Source organism: Populus euphratica, unplaced genomic scaffold (assembly GCF_000495115.2).
Source record: "Populus euphratica unplaced genomic scaffold, PopEup_1.0 scaffold48.1, whole genome shotgun sequence".
Taxonomy (NCBI): Eukaryota; Viridiplantae; Streptophyta; class Magnoliopsida; order Malpighiales; family Salicaceae; genus Populus; species Populus euphratica.
In genome coordinates, this window is record NW_011499879.1 from 441108 (window position 1) to 462615 (window position 21508).

General features: G+C 33.6%; 4 protein-coding genes across 6 annotated transcripts; all 4 read left to right on the forward strand.

Annotated features, from left to right (window-relative positions):
- The first annotated feature begins 3592 nt into the window (after window positions 1-3592).
- On the forward strand, window positions 3593-6759 carry LOC105128971 (PGR5-like protein 1A, chloroplastic). The gene is made up of 11 exons (XM_011030831.1): window positions 3593-3932; window positions 4315-4430; window positions 4540-4636; window positions 4746-4846; window positions 5076-5132; window positions 5209-5285; window positions 5462-5513; window positions 5735-5845; window positions 5952-6049; window positions 6135-6209; window positions 6321-6759. The coding sequence occupies exons 1-10, from the start codon at window positions 3731-3733 to the stop codon at window positions 6202-6204; spliced, it is 981 nt and encodes a 326-aa protein (XP_011029133.1). The 5' UTR covers window positions 3593-3730; the 3' UTR covers window positions 6205-6209; window positions 6321-6759.
- Window positions 6760-9121: 2362 nt separating this feature from the next.
- LOC105128972 (expansin-A7) lies at window positions 9122-10766 on the forward strand. The gene is made up of 3 exons (XM_011030833.1): window positions 9122-9417; window positions 9583-9892; window positions 10251-10766. The coding sequence occupies exons 1-3, from the start codon at window positions 9159-9161 to the stop codon at window positions 10561-10563; spliced, it is 882 nt and encodes a 293-aa protein (XP_011029135.1). The 5' UTR covers window positions 9122-9158; the 3' UTR covers window positions 10564-10766.
- An 895-nt stretch (window positions 10767-11661) lies between these two features.
- Window positions 11662-13156, forward strand: LOC105128973 (uncharacterized). Its single transcript, XM_011030834.1, has one exon. It carries the CDS (start codon window positions 12062-12064, stop codon window positions 12992-12994), a length of 933 nt encoding a protein of 310 aa, XP_011029136.1. The 5' UTR covers window positions 11662-12061; the 3' UTR covers window positions 12995-13156.
- Window positions 13157-16582: 3426 nt separating this feature from the next.
- Window positions 16583-21218, forward strand: LOC105128974 (protein FIZZY-RELATED 2-like). Of its 3 annotated transcripts, none has more exons than XM_011030837.1 (10): window positions 16583-17234; window positions 17354-17476; window positions 17584-17688; window positions 18747-18926; window positions 19151-19213; window positions 19313-19507; window positions 19950-20051; window positions 20130-20192; window positions 20318-20360; window positions 20673-20765. In XM_011030837.1, exons 1-10 carry the CDS (start codon window positions 16719-16721, stop codon window positions 20678-20680), a joined length of 1398 nt encoding a protein of 465 aa, XP_011029139.1. In that variant the 5' UTR covers window positions 16583-16718; the 3' UTR covers window positions 20681-20765. The 3 variants fall into 3 exon arrangements, with proteins under 3 accessions (XP_011029139.1, XP_011029137.1, XP_011029138.1); XM_011030836.1 differs by having other exon boundaries at window positions 16584-17234; window positions 20318-20386; window positions 20673-20869; XM_011030835.1 differs by having other exon boundaries at window positions 20130-20386; window positions 20673-21218.
- The last annotated feature ends 290 nt before the right edge of the window (window positions 21219-21508 follow it).

Here is a 21508-nt window from a genome sequence, read left to right on the forward strand (position 1 = left end):
GTTTTCTAGTAACCTTCAATTAAATACTAGGTGGCGACTCCTAACGAATCCAACAAGATCAAATCAAATAATAACGATGAAAAATCATCAAAGCCGACGCCGCGCGGGTTTTTTGGACGTGCGACATTTATTATTTACAATTACTTACAAGGTGTGCTAAACCTATACTCTTTCGTCATTACTAGTCCATTTAAACATAAAAAGAATGTTAAGCTTGTGAGAAATTTGTTGGCTGTATTATTAAACCCTACCAATAAGTTAATAATGAAATCTTATAATCTAGCTTTTTCTTTAATTTAAATTTAAAATTAAATTATATAAGATTTATTTTAAAATGAATTGATTAACTTCATAATTTTAAAGACAACTCAAACAAATAATAAAAATATAGCTTGGTTTAATTTTAAAATATTTTAAAATGATAATTTTTTTTTAAAAATATTTCATGGGTTTAATTGGAAGAATATTTTTCTTAAAAAATACTTTTAAAATATAAAAATAAATAAGCTCGACATTTAAAGCTTTTCAAAAAGTGAGGTTCATAAATGTCTTAGTTCAAGTTCAAAACAAAGCCTTTTTTAATCTGAAAAGAAGTTGGATAATAGCATGGATTGAAATGGGAAGTGAAGCGAGAAGGATGAGATTATTATTTTGTGGATAGGAGGATGTCTGAAATTGAAGAGAAGTGGAGCTGTGGTATATATATTAACTTGGATGTCTAGGTTAGCTTGCACGTACTTTGACTAATTCTATAAGCCTGAAATTAACGACCATGTAAATCTCTAATAGCCTTGAAATTTATAGGACTCGAACTAATAATCTCTAAAAAGAAATTCTAATTTGACTAATTGGAAAGGTCTACATCATATTTTTGGATGGAAGCTTGTGGCATGTAAAACAAAGAAACTTTGTTTATTTTTTTAAAGGGCAGGGATGATTAAAAAAAGATAGAGAAAAAAGGAGACATGGTATATAAGATAATTTTTGAGAAGAATAATAGCAGCTTGGTGAAGGTTTAGAAAAAAAAATCAAATTAGATTTTATCTTAGAAGCATCAAGTTTTAAATATGTACAAATAAAATCTTGAAGGGATTATTAAAAGGAGATTGTTATGAACTCTATTTGAATGATCATTTAATTTCAATTTTGATTTCATTCATTCATCTTAATTTTTTATTGTTTATTAAATTATTTAGGCTAGTATCCTTGTTAATTATAATTGGTGATTGATTGTGAGATTTGAATGGATGAAAACATGATTCCCATTTAAAATTTGATATAGATGTGTAATAACCTAATTTTGGATTCCTCAAAATTTTCCTAAATGTTATTTTATATCTATTTTTATTTATAAAAATCCAAAAAAATTAAGAAAAAATTTAAAATTCAAAAATATATTTTCTAGAGTTAAGCGTCTTTTTTTAAAACAAAAAGTTACGAGTCAATGTGGGTCAAACCGTGTTGATCTAGGAAAAAAATGAGTTTCAGATTATTTTAGATTAAAATGACAGAGGTGCAGTTAGACTCCAATGACCCTTTTTCTTTTCTTTTTTCTCTGTCTTTTTCCTAGCCTAGAAATTCACGCTAGCCTTTCTAAAAATTATTGTGTCTTTTGGTTTCTATTTATATCAATTTTAGCTTTCATTATTTTGATTGTTTTTTTTTTTTTGCTATTTATATCAATTTTACTTAGCTCTCATCCTTAGGCATTTTATTTCTTTTATTGAATTTAGGTCCCATTCTTTTGATTGTTTTTTTTTATATGTTTTACCTTTTTATTGATTTATTTTTTAATTTTATCCCTCATCATTTTACTTCATTTAATTTTTTTTATCTAATTTTGTTCCTCATTATTTTGATTGCTATTTTCTTATTCTTTTCTTGATTTTTTTATTTTATCCTTTCACGTTTTATTTTATTTACATTTTTAATCTAATTTTGGTCTTTATTATTTTGATTGCTATTTTCTTATCCTTTTCTTGATTTATTGTTTTTTATTTTATTTTGTCCCTCAACATTTTATTTCATTTTATTTTTTATCCAATTTTGTTCCTCATTTTTTTATTTTTTATTTTTTTTCTTATCCTTTTCTTGATTTATTGTTTTTTATTTTATTTTGTCCCTCAACATTTTATTTCATTTAATTTTTTATCCAATTTTGTTCCTCATTTTTTTATTTTTTATTTTTTTTCTTATCCTTTTCTTGATTTACCTTTTGTAGTCCCTAATTGTTTTCTTTCATTTAGTTTTTATATTAGATTTGATCTTCATTATTTTAATTAGTATTTGTTTTACTTTTCATTTTTTTTTTGTGATTGAAAATTTTACTTTGTGATTTTCGTGTCTTCCTTTTTACAATGCAATCTCAGCCTTTATGACCTGCTTCATTGGTTTAAAATATAAGTCTGGTTTAATTTTAGTTTTTTTTAGGTCTTTTATTAAAAATTAATATTTCAATTTTATTATTCAATATTATACTATTATTAGGCCTTAAACTTAGTTATTTGTTCCACTTGTCTTTCTTATTAGCTTATCTAGATTGCATATCATGAGTGGTGGATTAATTGAGTTAAACTTTCAATTAAACTGAGTTTATTCAGTTTTTCCTCAATGTTTTTAATGAATTTGATTTTTTTTATTCCATCATATGACATTAAATTATTGATCCTTAAGCTTTGTAAGTTTTTTTTTTTTTCATGTTAGGTTATTTTAAATGCAGGTTATTCAAATTAACTTAGGTTAACTTAAGTTTTTTTTTTCTCCAGTTTTTTCATTTAACTTACTCCTTTTTTGATAATTTTTTTATTTGTCTTATTTTGTTTTATCTCGATCTCATAAGTTACAGGTTGGTCAGGTTAGCCCGTGTTTACTTGAGTTTTTTTTTTTCATTGTTATTTTTTTTAAAAATTAATTTTTTTATTTTATCAATTAATATTAGATTTGAGTCTTGAGTTTTGTGGGTTTTTTTTACTTTATTTTATATAGAATTATTTCGATCTCATATATCAGATCATATAATAATTAAATTAATTTAAATTAACTTAAATTATTATCATCTAAATATTTTTTATATTAAAAATATTTAACTCAGCCTCCAACATAACACAGACCATCTATGTAGTAAAGTCTAATAATGGTGGTACAGATAAAACTCATTAAGAGGATGATTGTGTAAAATAAAACATCACCCCGGTACAAGAGCATGATGGGCTATGTAAATTTTGAGCTAAAATTTGAGGAGCTCAAGAGATGAAACAAATCCAGAGCCCAAAGCACTTAACCCAAACCAAACCAAACCAAAAACCCTCAACCCTAGCCTTTTCCGAATCACAGACCGAACCAAAATCAGGTCCACCATTGATTAAAAACACATGTCTAAAACAAAATGCCACTAGAAAAATGAAAAGACAGAGAGAGAGTGGAGCCCATCAGTCCACGTGATGACACGATAAGAGCAGATGGTCAGCACCTGCCATCCACGTGTCAGCCCCAAGTAATGACATGGCAGAATTTGGAAGCTCCATTGGCTACAGTAAAACCAACTATTTGATTTTTCGAAAATACCGTTACAATTCCCTCCACACATTTACTCTTTGCCTTATCCCTTGCTGCTATTCTCCCTCCAAAATATCACCAAGAAAAACAAAGATACGCCTATGAACCAAAATCACCAAATCAACGAAACAAGCACTCACCTGAAACCACATTGCAGAGTCCTCATAATACTGTTATGGCTGGCAAATTAGCATTTACGTTGACATCTCCTCGACTCCTCATTGCTCCGATCCGGAAACCATTCATCTCCTCATCTTCTTCATTACCATCTCCTTCCTGCTCTAGCAGTACCAGGGTTCATTTCAATGTCAGACAGTTTTCTCTGCGGCGAAGAATGCTTTTACCACCTACCAAGGCCACTGCTGACCAACAAGCTGGTTTGTGTCACCAGCTCTTTTAACCATGCATTTTGCTTTTTAATTTTGTTAATTATATCTGTTGATCACAATGATTTGCTAGCTTCTTCTGTCAGAGATTAATTAATTCCCCATGTTTTTGAAAAGTTAAGCCTAGCTTGTATTAGTATAGACCAATATTCCATTCTATTTAAGCGCCATATTTTCAATGCTTGATTATTACCTGGTGTGGCGTGTATCATGAAAGATAAAAATTGGGTTCAATTCTTCAAATCCAAGGTCATATAAATCACAAATTTCTGCTGATTTGGTCTTCTTTTGGTAAATGAAACCCAATCCAGTCATCAAACAATGGAAAAAAGAAAAAGGAAAAGCATCTGCTGACTCCAACATTCCTTTTCAGATCAAGCCCAAGAAGATGAGATGGTTGATGGTAAAATCTTGCAATACTGTAGCATAGACAAGAGAGATAAAAAGTCAATAGGTGAAATGGAGCAAGAGTTTCTACAAGCACTACAAGTGAGTTCTAACAATTAAGCAGTTTTTTCATTTCATTTCCAATGCATAACACTGTATAAAAGAAGAGGTATGATGAAGTAATCCTTTATTTTATTTTAACATTTTATAGGCATTCTATTATGAGGGAAAAGCTATAATGTCTAATGAGGAATTTGATAATCTCAAGGAAGAACTAATGTGGGAAGGAAGCAGCGTGGTTATGCTGAGTATGAGCTGTTCTTCACAATGAAGTCTCCCTAGGCTATTTTTTTACCCTTTCAATTGGAGAATTTGTCACATTGATGGTTTTTGCTGTATTTCTATAATGTATATCAGGTTCTGATGAACAGAAGTTTCTTGAGGCTTCAATGGCTTATGTATCAGGGAATCCAATCATGAGTGATAAAGAGTATGATGAGCTGAAAATGAAATTAAAGGTCAGTGCTTGGTTATTTTCATGTCTGTGCCTAATTTCAACTCGCAAGAACATACCCATGCTTCCTTGACATAATTCATACCAGATCAATTTACTAAATTAATTTTTCCTATTACAAAAATGTTTGCAGTATCAGTTGATCATATATATTATTGCTGCTAGCTCTAATTGTTTCATGCCGCCCTAATTATTCTTAATACCATGTATTATTTACCTTAATTATCGTACAGTCTGAAGGCAGCGAAATAGTTGTCGAGGGTCCAAGATGCAGTCTTCGTAGTAGAAAGGTGTGCTGTCTACAATTATCTCCCTGTACTTCTAGTGCTTCTAGTTTTGGACAGTGACCGTGCTTTCTTCCCACAGGTTTACAGTGACCTGTATGTTGACTATCTGAAGATGTTCCTGCTGAACGTACCAGCAACCGTTATTGCACTAGGCTTGTAAGGGAGACTCTTCAGTGCCATAAATCATTTTCCTGACTTGTCCTATTTGTTTATTTTCTGTAAATGAAGGAGGAGGCTCCTTCCAAATCATGGTTAAAGGTTTTACTTGATGATTTTGATCTACTTTACGAGGAACTGGGTGGGTGGAGGGTCTGATTTTCTTGTCTTGACAGGTTTTTCTTCTTGGATGATCTCACTGGTTTTGAAATCACTTATCTTTTGGAGGTAAACAGTCACTTCCTCTCAAGACTTTATAATTAAGCACAGATATATACACATTCATGATATCATTCAAACCACTGGTGAGACCAGGCTGATTTCAAATCTTCCTTTTTATATTAGAGAGATATTTAATCCTTATAATTAATTGAAAAAAAAATGAATCATTACTTGGAGCTTTAATTTATATTTTGTATTTATATGTTTTGTAAATTGTTGCGTTGCAGCTCCCAGAGCCATTCAGTTTCCTCTTCACCTGGTTTGCTGCTGTGCCCCTCATTGTTTGGTTAGCTCTGACACTTACAAATGCAATAGTGAAGGACTTTTTGATCTTGAAGGTATAATTTGATCTCGTGACTCTTTTCCAGAACTCTAATGGGAAGCCACATAATGTCATCACGCTGCACATTCCAAAATTACTGATGGATAATGTCATTTTTATAGGGCCCCTGCCCCAACTGTGGCACGGAGAACGGCTCCTTCTTTGGAACCATATTGTCTATTTCAAGTGGTGGAACCACCAACACCCTTAAATGCTCAAAGTAAGTTTAATGCCATTTGCAGACCACATTGCTCAATGGAACTTTTGTTTTTGATTAATGACATTGCTGCAATACTCTGCTTCAGTTGCTCAACCGAGTTAGTGTACAATTCAAAAACACGGTTGATTACACTGCCGGAAGGAAGCGAAGCTTGATACAGGTGAACACCTTATCTATCTTACAGTTTGCTTAAACTCTGAAGTGTTACAAGCTTGGTAATTGACATTAATAATCAGTGCTCGAAATCTGATTTCATTCTTCATCATTAAAGGGGTAATATCCTGTGGATAGTCATAATAGTCATGGCTACTGAATGAAGCAGAAGTCCATTAAAGGGATATACAGTACAAGTGTTGCTAACTCGTAAGTTTGGAAGCAAAGAGTACGCCTTCTGCAGAAATTTGGCAGAGATTTGTGGAGGAGGGAATTTTCAGATATTTTGTACACTGGATTGTATCTTGATCACTGTGTTAAAATTGTACATGAAAGTATGTATATGTTTATACATCTACCTATCCATAATCCCAGGGTTGTTAATTAGGAGCTGAGAGCAGAGTGCTGCCATGAAGTTCTATAATCCGCTGTATTTAGTTAGAATGATGAATCGTTACCTTGCCGACGCTGTTATCATTGGCAAAAGTACACCGCAGTTGCTGAGTGGTTGGGTTTCCTGGGGCAGCTAACACGAAATATAACCATGATTTTGTTCACTATCAGGACAGATACGCTCACTCATCTCTTCTGTTGCGAGAAGATGTTCCCATTCTTCATCAAGATTCTACTGCCCGCAGCTTTAATCGAATACTTTATTATTCTCGGAGCTCGTAAAATTTCAATTTATATAGGCTTTGTTTATTTATTGAAAAATAATTTTTTTTTAAAATAAATTATGAGAAAATAAATTTTAGAAAAGTGAATTATTTTTTGATGTTTGATAGTGTAATAAAAAATAAGTTGAAAAATATTTTTCAATATTTGGTTATGTTATGAAAAATGAATTGGAAACAATTTATTAATATTTTATTTTTTTTAAATTTATTAAAATAATAATAAAAAAATCTTACAAATTAAAAAGTTAAATGATAATGAAATTAAAAATATATATAATTTTATAAATTATTTCAAATAAAATAAATAATAATCAAAATAATAGAGATCAAATCTAAAAAATTAAAAGATAAAATAATAATAATAATTAACATTTTATAAATTATTTTAAATAAAATAAATAACAATCAAAAGAATAAGGATCAAATTTAATAGATAAAAAATTTCAATTAAAAAATAAAAAAAAAACAAATAATAATTATAAAAATAAAAATCAGAGTTAATATAAAAATAAATTCTAAGGGATGAAATTAAAAAATAAATATTAAAAAAAAAAATATATAGCAATCAAAAGTTTGAGATCAAATTTAATATAATCAACAAATAATATGATATTTTTAATTTTTTCACAACATCCAGAAAATATTTTCAGCCCAAAATAAAGAGAAAATACTTTCTTGAAAACCAAACCAAGTTTTTTTTTATTGAAAAATATTTTCTATTAACCAATTTTTCTAATTACAAACAATCATAAAAAAATTTAAAAATAATTTTTAAAAATAATTTTTTTAAAAAACAAATAAAACTATAGTCAAATAACCTCCAAAGAAATTCTAGTTACGGAGGTACAATTAAAATCAAGGAGTCCTCTGCACATAAATATAACATACCGCCTAATTACTTTATATAATTAAAATATACATTGCAAATCCACAATGTTGTCTGTGTGCTAAGGTTTTTAAAAATTTTAAAAAACAATTATAAAGGTTAATTTTAATTAACTGAACAAATAATAACAAAAATAAAAAAAATTAAATTAAAAAAATTACTTAAATCAATCTACTAAGCTTTCAATCTGAGTCATGAGATCATGATAATTCTATAAAAAATAAAAAAACATTACTAAGCTTATTTTCTAACCAACCTAATATCAAAGAATGAAATGAAAAAAATTAATTAAAAAAATTTAAAAACAACTCAAGTCAATTTAGATTAATCTATTAAACACATAACCTAGGTCATTAAACTAATATAACTTTATAAAAATAAAAAAATAAAAAACTTCATTTCTAATAGATCTAATATTAAAGATTGAAATTGAAAAAAAAAACTAAATTCATGAAACCAGGATAGCTTCATATAAAATAATTTGAAAAATATTACAAAGCCTAATTATCAAATAACCTAATCTTGAGGTTGAAATTGAGGAAAAAAAACTAAACAAAAAGGAAGATTATGTTGTTAGAGGGTAAAATTGAAAAAAAATATTTAATTAAAAAAATGATAAAAAATGAATAAAATTAACCTAGTTTAACCTATAAAACTAACAACTCAGGTCATGAGATTGAGATAACTCAATATAATACAAATTATAATAATTTATAAAACTTAATTTTTAACCAATCTAATATTAAAAGCTGAAATTAAAAAACAATCAATTAGAAAAAGCAACCTAAAAATACAACTCGAGAATGAACTGAGTTAATTTGAGTTAACATGTTAAATCATCGACTTAAATTGTAAGATAATTCATTAAAAAATAAAAAAAATTATGAAACTCACCTTTCACTGATATGTTATTACAGGCTAAATCAAGAGGAAAAAAAAACTAAAACTATGAAACTAATATATAACCCAATATTAAAAAAAAAATAAAACATAATTTTCAAAATAATCTAATAGTGAAAAAAAATAAAAAAAGAGATTGAATTATTAAAGGGTGTGATTGAAAAAATGAAGAACAAAACACTAGTAATGTGGATATATTATTTAATCTTTTATTAATATTAATATAATAATAATAGTCACCATCATAAATACCATTAAAGGAAAAAATAAAGGAAAAAATTAAAAGATAAACAAATTCCATTCACTGTACGGCTCAACAGATAGCACCCCAGCGAGAGGGAGAATAAAACCTGCCTGCACGTCAACAACTAAAAGGAACTGAAATGAACATTTCTTTTCTCCATATTAAACTTGAGAGCCACCATCTTCGTGCCGTCACGAAGCCAATTTTTTGGAGAATGGGACATTATATAAGGATGTCAAGTACAAGAACATGGAGGAGCATCAGGCGTACCTTCTCACAAAGGCCTTCGAGGAGAGGTTAGCAATAGTCAACAGAAAAGCCATGGCTTCCCTTTTCCATTCATGGAGCTTTAGCCTCTTCTTGATAGTGTTGACTTCAGCAATGTTCATCGGCAAATCAATGGCCGCAGGTTATGGTAAAGCACGCGTACCAACATTGTTCCGGCCGAGCCGATGGTCGCTTGCCCACGCCACCTTTTATGGCGATGAGACCGCTCGCGAGACCATGGGTATGCTACCCTTCTTTTGCTTTCCAATTAATTTCAAGTGCCGCCACAACAAAATGTTCACTTTTATGTGTTTAATTACGCACAACATAATTCAATTTACTTCGTACTTACATATAATTAATTAAATAATTATTTGCCTTCTTTTCCTGGGGTTAATTTATTCAGGAGGGGCTTGCGGGTATGGAAATTTGTTCCAAACTGGATACGGAACCGATACAGTTGCATTGAGCACAACATTATTCAACAACGGATATGCCTGTGGGACTTGTTACCAAATAAAATGTACGAATGCTCCTGCATGCTATGGGGTAATTACAAAGGTGACTGCTACGAACATCTGCCCTCCGAATTGGTCCAAGGATTCTAACAATGGAGGATGGTGCAACCCACCTCGAGTTCACTTTGACTTGTCCAAGCCTGCATTCATGAAAATTGCTAAATGGAAGGCTGGCATCGTCCCCGTCATGTACCGAAGGTATGCCATCTTTCTTAGCTTTTCAATGCTTTTTAGTCAACTACATGTGGGCCAAACCCCACAAAAGTTTTCGAACAAGCTTGATGGTGCCGAACACTTCCTATACATATATAAAGCATTATAAGAGTAGTCTTGGATGCATTTTTCTCGTGAACTCTTCACTTCCATCGTGAATTCTCTTTAATTGGATTAGGAAAGTGAATTTGGTTTATGCAAGCTAGCCTGAGGACCATCTAACCCTGGAATACCCCCCCCCCCCCCAAAAAAAAAAAAAAAAGGAAAAAATAAATTAACAATTTATCAACTTTGGCTTAGAATAAATCATCCTCTAATTAACCTTATCGTGTATTTGTTGTAGAGTACCGTGTGCAAGAACTGGCGGGCTTCGATTCAAGCTCCAAGGAAATGGGTACTGGTTGCTGGTGTATGTGATGAATGTAGGAGGAGGTGGTGATATTGCCAGAATGTGGGTGAAGGGAAGCAAAACAGGATGGATGAGCATGAGCCATAACTGGGGAGCTTCATACCAGGCATTTGCTAGACTTGGAGGCCAAGCTCTATCTTTCAAGATCACTTCTTACACAACCAAGCAGACTGTTATTGCATTGAATGTTGCTCCTTCAAACTGGCGTGTAGGGATGACTTATAAATCAACTGTGAACTTCAGTTAGTACTGATGTCAAGCTCAATACTCCACTTATCCTCTTTTTTTCTTTTTCTTTTTTTATAAAAGCCTCTTCGAGGCCCTTGTTTTCCATTTTTTTTTAAAAGAATTTCCTGCGTCGTATGTGAACCAAGAATGGAATTTCACTTGCTGTAATGAGAGATCTAGTGGAAGATGCCCAGATTATTTGATCCTTCTTCCTTTCTTGCCTTTTATTCTTGTTGTGCTTCTTTTATTCAAACTTCAATTAAATCAAAATTCAAATCTAAAACTTAATGATTGTTTGGTATTAACCTTAATATTTGAATCTGTAAAATTAAAAAAGATAAAGCAAATCTTTTTAACCATCAAATCAACCTCTTAAAATTATATTTTGGTTGCTAATAGAGAAAAGTCTCAAAGCCTAATAACGCCAATTATGTCACTTTGTGTCGTAAGGCACCAGTAGAACAAGAAGAAAAAAGCTTCCAAAGATTTGCAAGAAACAAATTGTTCCTGCTGTAGATGTGCAAAATCAGATTTGGTTTTTTTATTTTTTATTTAATTTTCATTCGTTGGACGTCCACCATCTAGCTTTTTGACCCAACAGAAGGAGAAAAGAATTGGATCACCATGACTAGCGAAGCTAACATGAGACCCACAAAGTTGTTGAAGTGGGAGACATGCCATCAACACAATTAGAGTATTGAGCCTTGATGAGGGACTGCACCTTCATCTCTTTTCCCGAGCACGCCTTTCCCTTTTTCAATTTCTTTAGGCACCAAGTGTCATCATCAGTCCACGCTCCAAATCATTTCTCCCAGGCCTTCTCTTACCTGATCCTTAACCCACTTTACCCCTTCCAAATTCTACCTTCAAGGGCAGACAAAGAAAATCTTTTCTTGTTGTAAAAATTATTACAATATTAAACAACAATTACCACATACAGTGTTCCAGATGCAATAATTTACTGGACTGTTCAATTACATTTGGAATTGAGTACGTGGTAAATCAAATTTTCGGCAAATGCAGAAAGGGTTTTGTTTCCAATTTGAACATTCCCATCTATCCTAGTATCCTGTAACGTAACAAGTAGAAGAATTCTTCAGACATGGCATGATAGCAATCACATTTCACGCTAGCAGTGACATTTTCTATTACCAGGCATACTGATTGCATGCTATGGGAATTGCCGCCTAGGCATGAACCACTGGCAACCCTTTGTCAAGGCCACCTAACGTATATTCTCTCCAAGTCTCTCTACTATAAAGAAAGCCAAAAAAAAAAACAACTCCCTTCTTTTCCTTTTCACTTTCTTGTTCTTTAATATTCCAAGAGTTCCTTTCATCATAAATTTTCCTAAAAGTTCAAGCTTTCCTCTTTGCAACTTCACTTCTGTTACATCCACAGGTAAAGAAAGTAGCTGATCTAGAAATTGAGCTTTTTTTTCTTTTGATGTACACGGAACACCCAGGAAAATTACAAGAAAAAAACCGTACTGCATTTTCCTAGCTCATAATCCTGGGATGGGTTCTCTCTTCTCCCTCACTGTGATAATTCTTCTTTCAATGGCTTTCGTGAGAACTGAAGCCCAAGGGATCAAATCAGCTCGACTTCTTGACCTTCTCATTAGAGACTACACACTTAAGTCAAGTGGCGTACACTTCAAGACAGGTATGGTGCACACTGTAGATTTACCAGCGAACTTCTCCGGCATCAAAGTCGATACAGTGAGGTTTCGATGCGGCAGTCTACGAAGATATGGTGCTCAAGTTAAGGAATTTCATCTGGGTATTGGTGTATCTGTGCAGCCATGTGTTGAGAGACTGTTGGTAATTAGACAAAACTTGGATCTTAACTGGTCCTCTATATATTATGCTAACTATGATTTATCAGGGTATCAAATTGTGTCACCCATTTTAGGCCTTTTAGCTTACAATTTCGGCAGTGATGTGAATGTTAGCAACTCTTTTGAGATCGGAATTCATGCTGGAGGAAAACCAATTACTATAGACTTCATCAATGTATCAATTACTGCCAACGTATCAGGAATTAGGCCATTGTGTGCTAGTTTTGAAAATGATGGTAAGGTGACATTAAGAAACCCTACATCGCCATTTGTTTGTGTGGCTACAAGGCATGGGCATTATGGTTTGGTGATCAAGTCACCACCAGCACCACCACCATCAATGCAGATGATGAAAAAGAAGATCAGCCTGTGGAAAGTAGTGGTTGGGAGCTCAGTTGGGACTGCAATTGGTGTGATTTTATTGGGGCTGCTTTTGGTAGCAATGTTTGTTAAGGTAAAGAAGAAAGCAAGAATGGAAGAGATGGAGAGAAGGGCTTATGAAGAGGAAGCTCTCCAAGTATCAATGGTTGGTCATGTCAGGGCTCCTACAGCAACCGTTACTCGGACGGTGCCTATAATTGAGCATGAGTATATACCTTATCCTTCTTAAATTGTTCATTTTCTTTATGATCATTATTCTTTTTTGTAATATTAGATGAAAGGACAAGGAATTTGTATTAAGAAGAAGGGTAGATCAGCCAAATTCTTTTAAGTTCTTTGTATTGGTACAGAGACAACTCTGTCTCTTGAGTTCTGTTTCATATATTTTTTTTTTACCTTCCATTTACTTCTCTTCTATAATTTGCTGTGATGATTTCTGGTCTTAGACTATAAACACTAGATGATTCATTTTAGGTAATTAGGACAATAATCTTGGTTTGTGACATAATTTCTAGATCAAAATAAGAACTAATTCAAAATTTGAATCTTAAAATAATATGAAGGATGCAGAATTCATCTCTTGTTTCTTTTTCCTGTTAGTTCTCTTATTAATTTCTCACATTCTAATTAAGCATTCAGAAATGAAACCTACTGTTCTCTTTCCTCCCCCTCCCCCCCACTCCTTTTTGGTCGGGGATAGCCAAGTAGGAATATAAGATGGTGAAAAAACAATGCTCCAAAGTAGTAAAGCTGCTAGAGTTCAAGTGCATAGAATGCTGTAATAGGCGTTTGAGACGAAAAAAAGCTACACGTCCTATGATGCTGTTTTAAGACGATGTCTCCTAATGTCATGGCAGCGTAGGCATGTACCTTTTAGAATGACCATCGAGAAATGATTTTTGGAATACTCTGTGATATGAGGCAAAGTCAAACCTAATACTTGAACACGGTGGATTATGGAGGGGGGCTTAAGCTTCATTCATGTTCTCTGTCTCACTCGTAAATTTGGTTAAGAGATTGCAACACCAACAAAACCAAAAAAATAAAATAAAAAATGTAAAGAGACTCCCATATAGTCTAGATCACTGACAATATACAAGCTAGGCATGGTTTCTACCTCTAAAGGTGCGAGGAAGCTTTGCTTTGAAGTGGTTTTATTTTGATTACCCTTGTGAGTTAAGCTTAGGCGTGTCTAGAAAATTGCCAGGCCAGCCAGATTAAAAGGTGCAAATTAACTATGATGAAACCATCAGCAAACCTTTGTACCAAAACAACGCTCAAAAGGAAAAAAACCCAATGGCGTCTAACTTAAACAAAGAAATAAAATAGCTGGTTCAAACAAAGAAATGAAAGAGTTCATTAGTAGTGTGTGGTATTGACGATCCATGTATATAGCAATTAGATGGGGTTTGAGTTCAAGATATATAGTAGACTTTGTTACAAGTTCGAAATACAAAATCGCAACAACGACTTACAATGATCAAGATATTCTAGAGTGATCTTAGGAGTGTTTGTTATTGACTAATCTTCATGATCTGCATTGACTGAGAACTGCTTGGGCAATGAACCACAAGCTTGCCATGTAGCTAGAAGAACTAAGAGGAAGGAAGGTTCTAGTAAAAATGTCGGCACGCTGATCATGGATAGAAATGTAATGAGCTTGAATGTCCTTGGTAAAAGTTCTGTCGAATGAAGTGATTATCCACTTCAATATGCTTTATCATTGCATGACAAACTTGATTGGAATGCAAGGACAGTGCTCAATGTTATCAACCCATAGACAAGGAGTTGCTCTGAGAGTGATACAAAGTTCTTTAAGAAGCATTCGAATCAAATAAAATCCTGCAACCATGAGTTTCATTGCTCAGTATTATGTCAGTGCTGGAGTGTGCAACGGCAACTTGCTTCTTACTTGTCTAAGAAACAAGACAGGGGCCAAGATACACGCCATATCCAGTGGCCGACTCGCGGTCATTTGGGTTGTCTGCCTAGTTAGAATCACTGTACCCATTCAACTGCAGAGAGCCTTTGGTGTAGTGTAAGCCATAATCAAGAGTGCCCTTTGAATATTGAAGAACATGCTTTGCCACAGCAAGATGGTCAGTAGCGAGTGAGAGAAGAAATTGACACTGTATGCAATGCCTGATCCAGTTAAAGTGCAATAGTGAGCTGAGTTTTCAAGGAGATCACCATTAAATCTTTACATTTTGTTGCCTGCAGCTCAAGGTGTAGAAGTTGGCTTTGCAGTACCTGCCGTATAGAATAGGTCTCTGATATATTCTTCTTAGTGAAGACGAAGGCCATGACTATTGCATGAAGCCTAGATACCCAAGAAGTATAACTTCTAATTCCTTCCCAAGTTCGTGAATCAATCCAGTGATGGCATTCACATTATTACTTGTAACAACAATGTCATCCACGTAGAAAAGCACAAACATGCAAATGGATTGATTACGAACATAAAATAGAGAGTGAAACAGTTGTTATAACTCAATTTTGATTCTCTTTTCAAAAAATAATTTCAAAATAATCATTTGATTTCTCCTTTTAAATTCTTCTAATTGAGTCCGCGACCAAATTTAAATAAGCCCTCTTATTTTTCCTTTTATCATAGTAGTCCCTGGATTTACAAAACTTCTCAATTAAAGCCAAAATTAGTCGGGAATTTGTCCCATTAGGCCCTTGATCGAATTAGTAGGACTTCCTATATTTTGCTAATTTGACAATTTTAGTCATTGCTCCTTAGGCACCTGTCTTTCTTAAAAATTGATGCCTTTGCTTAATTGAAATCTGAACACTTTGTATTGACTAGCAAGTAAACGTATTCTATGAACTCTCTCTCTCTCTCTCTCTCGCTCTCTCTCTCTCTCTTTTCAATCTCCTTTTCTGTTTTGTTTTTTAATATACATTTCTTAAAAGGATTTGGGGTATAGTTTGACCCACGCAATTTAATAAGATAAAAAAATTAATTAGACATATATTTATTTTATTTTTATATTAAACCGTCCAAGATTATTTTTTTATGTTTGTAATGATTTTTTTTTAATTTTTATGAATTGAATAACATAGAACAACAAAAAAATATTTTATTTTGTAGAGGTGATATATATTAGTAAGAGATGTAGAGGCTACACTAGAAAATTATTTGGTTTCAGTTAAATCTAAATTATTGCTCTTCTTATATATAAAAAATATTATCATATAAATAAATAAATAAATAAGAGCTTATTGAGGAACAATATCAAATGTCTTAAGATCTTATTGAGGAACAATATCAAATGTCTTAATGTATTTATTTTTTAAACTCTTGATCACATATCTAGTTCTAAAAAAAATATTATAATAATATTGATATTTATTAACATGTAAAAGCCTTGGTAATTTTATTAAACATGCTTTATATTTTGAATTTATAATCATAATTTTTCTTGATATTAGAAAAGGGATTGATAATAATTATGTATTTTTTTGAGAAATAAAAAAAAAAAATCCAATTGCCTTCTAATTTGAACTCGACCTTTTGTCCCATCACTGTATCACCATCATGTCAGCTCATATTCTTTCTTTAGACCATTTTGACTGGGCCTTTATTAATGTGATGTTCAGTGTCTGTGGCCCAGTTAATTCCTCCCAATTAATAATAGAGCTGAAGCAAAGAAATAATCTCCTGTCCTAAGTTTCCAAAATAAATCCTCATTATCCTTCTCCGACACCAACACGGATTCATATTCAAAATTCAAAACCGAAAAATACATGAATCCAACGGTCCTATTTCTCTCACTCCAAAACATTTGTATAAGTCATAACACCTAAACAAACACTCATTCGCGTCAAAAAAGAAACAACCATCTGTTACTCTCCTTCTATTATTTCCCGGGAAAATTAACTTCCTTCAACACGTCATCATCATCTTCTCCAATTCCTTTCTCTATAAATCCTAGGGTTTCTTCTCAATGGCTGATCCCATGATTTCACAATCAAAGCTCAACATTGCAGCCTCCACGACGCCACGTCATCAGCATCATCTACATCTTGAAAACCCAACTCCACCACCGTCATCATCAAAGCATGTCAATCGTCTCCTTAATTCTAATCATTATATTTCCCCTTCGAGACCAATTTACTCCGATAGGTTTATTCCCTGCAGATCCAGCTCAAATTTCGGTCTTTTCAACATCTCTTTGCCGCAGCCGTCGGCGACGGCGGGGATCTCGCCGGGATGTGGAGGGAAGGAGGATAATCCTAGTGCGTATGCGGCGTTGCTTCGGGATGCGCTTTTTGGTCCCCAGAATCCTGATAAGAAAGACTGGGGGGCAGGGGCAGCTGGACAGAATATTTTCCGGTACAAGATGGAGACTAGGCAGTCACTGCACTCGCTTTCCCCTTTCGGTTTTGATGATATGAGTGATCTTGGTGTTAGTAATGTTGCTATTAAGACTCCTAGGAAGGTTTCTAGATCACCTTATAAGGTCGGTGTTTTAGTAAATTGGTGTCATATTTGACTTTCTTGAGATTGATGAAATATGGATTTTTATTGGGATTGTTTTATTAATCGATCCTGTTTTTTGTTTTTATGTGTTTTTTGTAGGTATTGGACGCCCCCGCATTGCAAGATGATTTTTATTTGAATCTTGTGGATTGGTCGTCACATAATGTGTTGGCAGTGGGGTTAGGGAATTGTGTGTATTTATGGAATGCTTGTAGTAGCAAGGTGAGTGTTGTGGGTTTTTAAAAGTGAGCGTGTGTGTGTTTTTTTTTTCAGGTTTTGGCTGAAGGGTTGTTATTTTTCACTCTATTGTTGGTCGTGGTGTCATGTAGGTGACAAAGTTGTGTGATTTGGGGAATGATGATGGTGTATGTTCAGTAGGATGGGCTCATCGTGGTACGCATCTTGCTATTGGAACTAGCAATGGAAAAGTTCAGGTTAGTTTTGGTTTGCATTTGTTTTGAACTTCTGATATATGCGTTTGCTGTGTTGATTTCAGTATGGTTTATGTATAGGGAAACACTTCAGGATCATAAAACCAAATGAAAACATGCCAACTTTATAGAGAGAAATAAAAATATTGAACTTGATGTTTCAAAAGAATGCAGTGTTCAAGGATTATTGTGTTAGCAAGATTAAGCGAGAGGTAAATAAATAGTCAGAGATATGGGTGTTGATCATGTTAGGGCTGACAAATTTCAACTTGGTAGGTGGCTGGGAGAAACTGTTTTGTCCCACCAGTGTTGATTCACCAGACTTTGAACGTTTTTATTCACATTTTTTAATTGCCACAGGCTTGGCTAAAACTGTAAGGTTTTCTGAACAAGGTGTTTAGAGAACGTATGGTGTATTGGAAGGATGAGGTGTTTTATGCCCATATATCATACGTACTCTTGGCTGTACTTGAACCTAGTCATGCAAAGTCTCCTACAAGTTCGAAAAGTTTTAGGGCATAGTCTCTTAGTAAGTAAAGATATAAAGTACCATCACCAGAATAGCTTGGAAATTTATCATGAAACCAAATAATTACATCTGTTCATCATTGCAGGATTCACCAGACTTTTTTCTAGAGAGAACATTAAGGATAAATAATGATTTTCAAAAGCCAAACCATTGCTACCTAGCTAATTTTTTTTACCGCAGACAAAAGTTTTTCTATTAAACTTTAGGCCTTAACTACTGACCCAAGATTTTGAAACTAATTCAAGAAAAAAAAAACTCTAGAATCAATAATTTTGTTTGCCCCTAAGAAAGCATCTTAACATGTTCACAATAAGCTCTCATTTCAGTACTTTCCCATTATTTTTTTTTGGAAGGTGAGATACATGGTTCTATATTATTGGTGTTTTTGGTTTTTCAGCAGTTCCAAGGACAGGTGGTATTTATACAACTGTTTGTCATGGGCAGTTCCTCCCTTGTGTTCATAATAGATTTTAGTATATTGCTTGATCATCCTAACTTTATTTTGCTGATATTCTCATCAACTCATATGTAGATTTGGGATGCTTCCCGCTGTAAAAGGATCAGAACAATGGAGGGCCATCGATTGCGTGTTGGGGCCTTGGCCTGGAGTTCATCTATGCTATCTTCTGGTAGCCGGGATAAGAGCATTCTTCAACGAGATATACGAGCACGGGAAGACTTTGTTAGTAAACTCTCTGGACACAAGTCAGAGGTTGGACTCCCCTACATTGTGATCACATTGATTGAACTTTTTGGTCAACCATTTTATGCTGTTTACTTTGGAGTTAGAGTTATCATTATGCTTTTGCATGCTTCTCAATTTCATAAATGCTAGTAGTGGGCATTTGTTTACATATTATAAGCTATCTATGCTATTTTTGTTCTGTTCATTGCTTTTACATTACTCAGCCTAATAATCAATTGATTGTGATTCAGGTTTGTGGACTGAAGTGGTCTTATGATAACCGTGAGTTGGCATCAGGTGGAAATGATAATCGAGTGAGTATTTTTTTTTTCCTACAACATATCACTATGATTGCTGGACATGAGTTCATGGTTTCCTGTATGGAATTCTAATTTCTTGTTGTCTATGTGCAGCTCTTTGTTTGGAATCAACATTCAAGCCAACCTGTGCTAAAATACTGTGATCATACAGCGGCTGTAAAAGCAATTGCTTGGTCACCCCATCTTCATGGACTTCTTGCATCTGGGGGTGGGACTGCTGACCGGTGTATACGATTCTGGAATACAACCACTAACTCACATCTCAGCTGCATAGACACTGGCAGTCAGGTAAATATCTGTTTGCAAATCACTGTTATTGTGCTTCTTTATAGATAACATGAAATGTCTGGAGTTAGAAAAACCCTTATTGGCAACTCATATCTGCTTTTTTCTCTTTTTGGTAAGTAAATATGAAATTGTTGAATGATTGATGGAACATGTGGTTACACCATTTAGAACATAAAAAATGTGGGCTTTCCTGGAAGCTCAAGAAAAAGGAACCCACGAAAAACTATCTTTACTCAATCTAACATACCAACCATATTGTACAAGCTATCTCTAATAGGACCCAAAAGATAAACCACAGGTTATGAAACCTCTGGGTGCGATCCATACTGTAAGATGGCAAAGAGCAAGTACACACGCTCATGTAGTCTTGGATTATTTTACTCATCATGTACCTCTATCTCTCTCTCCCCCCCCAAAAAAATTTATACCTACTTCATTTCAGGTGTGCAATCTTGTGTGGTCTAAGAATGTCAATGAACTTGTCAGCACACATGGATTTTCCCAAAACCAAATAATATTGTGGAGATATCCCACTATGTCAAAGGTACTGAAGTCAGTGTATTTATGATAATGGTATTATCTCTCATCACTCATCGTATTAAGATTTGTTCCTCCTTTGCAGTTGGCAACTCTGACAGGTCATACATTCAGAGTTCTTTATCTTGCCATCTCACCAGATGGACAGGTAGTTGATCCTCCATTCTTCATGACCGTACTTTCTCTTCTTATAATAAATTTTAGCAGTTATGCCAATCATTTCTTTTCATTAATGTGTCTTTTCCTGGTTGGAATAACTATTATCTGTTTCAGACAATTGTCACTGGAGCTGGAGATGAAACGCTGCGGTTTTGGAGTGTGTTTCCTTCCCCTAAATCTCAAGTAATTGTTTCTTTGAATGATGACAATAATTAATTGAGTCCATGCTAATATTTAGTACTTGATTATTTTTTGGAGAAAAACTCACCAGATGCATCTTCTTTCTAGTAGATGACAATAACATATATCTCTATTGCCATATCAATAATATGCATTGACAAGATATAATGATAGGGTTGTGTCAAGAGTAGATGTCAATATTTTGGTTTTGCAGTCCTTGCCTTCCATAGCAGTACTTACCCAATGTAGCAGAAGACTAAATAAATTTATGGGTTGACTGTTATTGCAGAACACTGACAGTGAAATTGGAGCATCCTCTCTCGGTAGAACTACAATTCGGTGACTCCAGTTGTTTGTCAAGAGTTTCTCGGCTTTGAGAAGACAGTCAGTCTAGAGTTTATTGTGCTGTTTTAGCATGGAAGGAAGGTGGTAAATATGTTCATAACCTGGAGATTATGTGTGCGGGAACGAAGTTGGTCAGTTTGGTTTTCTCGAACCAACCCAGGACAATCCATCAGTATGGTTTTCTCAAATCATCCCAGGACCTAATAAATCGAAAAAAGTGGGATTAGAGGTGATGAATTGTCTCATGGCTCTCAGGAAATTACTGGTTTCCTTTCTGTTCCCCCTTTGATTTACTAATGTATAGCATATACCAGTTAAATGCTTCTTGCATTGTATATTAACAGACAACAGCAAATGATGCTTTGAGGTGTTGGTTTACCGTTTACTCATAGTTTTTGTAAATAATTATTGCTTCCACATTTCTCTATCATTGAAATATATGAAATATTGCTTTGCTGGATCCGAATTCAGCTGGCTCGCTTAAAGATCATATAAACAGGAATCTACCAAATCCCAGAATGATCCTTGGTAAGGAGTTTTGCCGTTTGGTATTGCAACACAACAAACACAATTTTTTACTGGTAGGGCTTTCCATCAACTATGGTTGTGCTACAGGTTTATCAAAATCATACGAAGTAGTTTTTTCTGCAGAGAAAACATATAAATAAGGTAGTCATGCTTTACATATAGTGTAGTCATGCTTTATGCTTTACTGTTCATGTGAAGCTCTATTGTTTAATGGAGCATAATATAGAGAATATTTTTATTATTCAAGTGTAG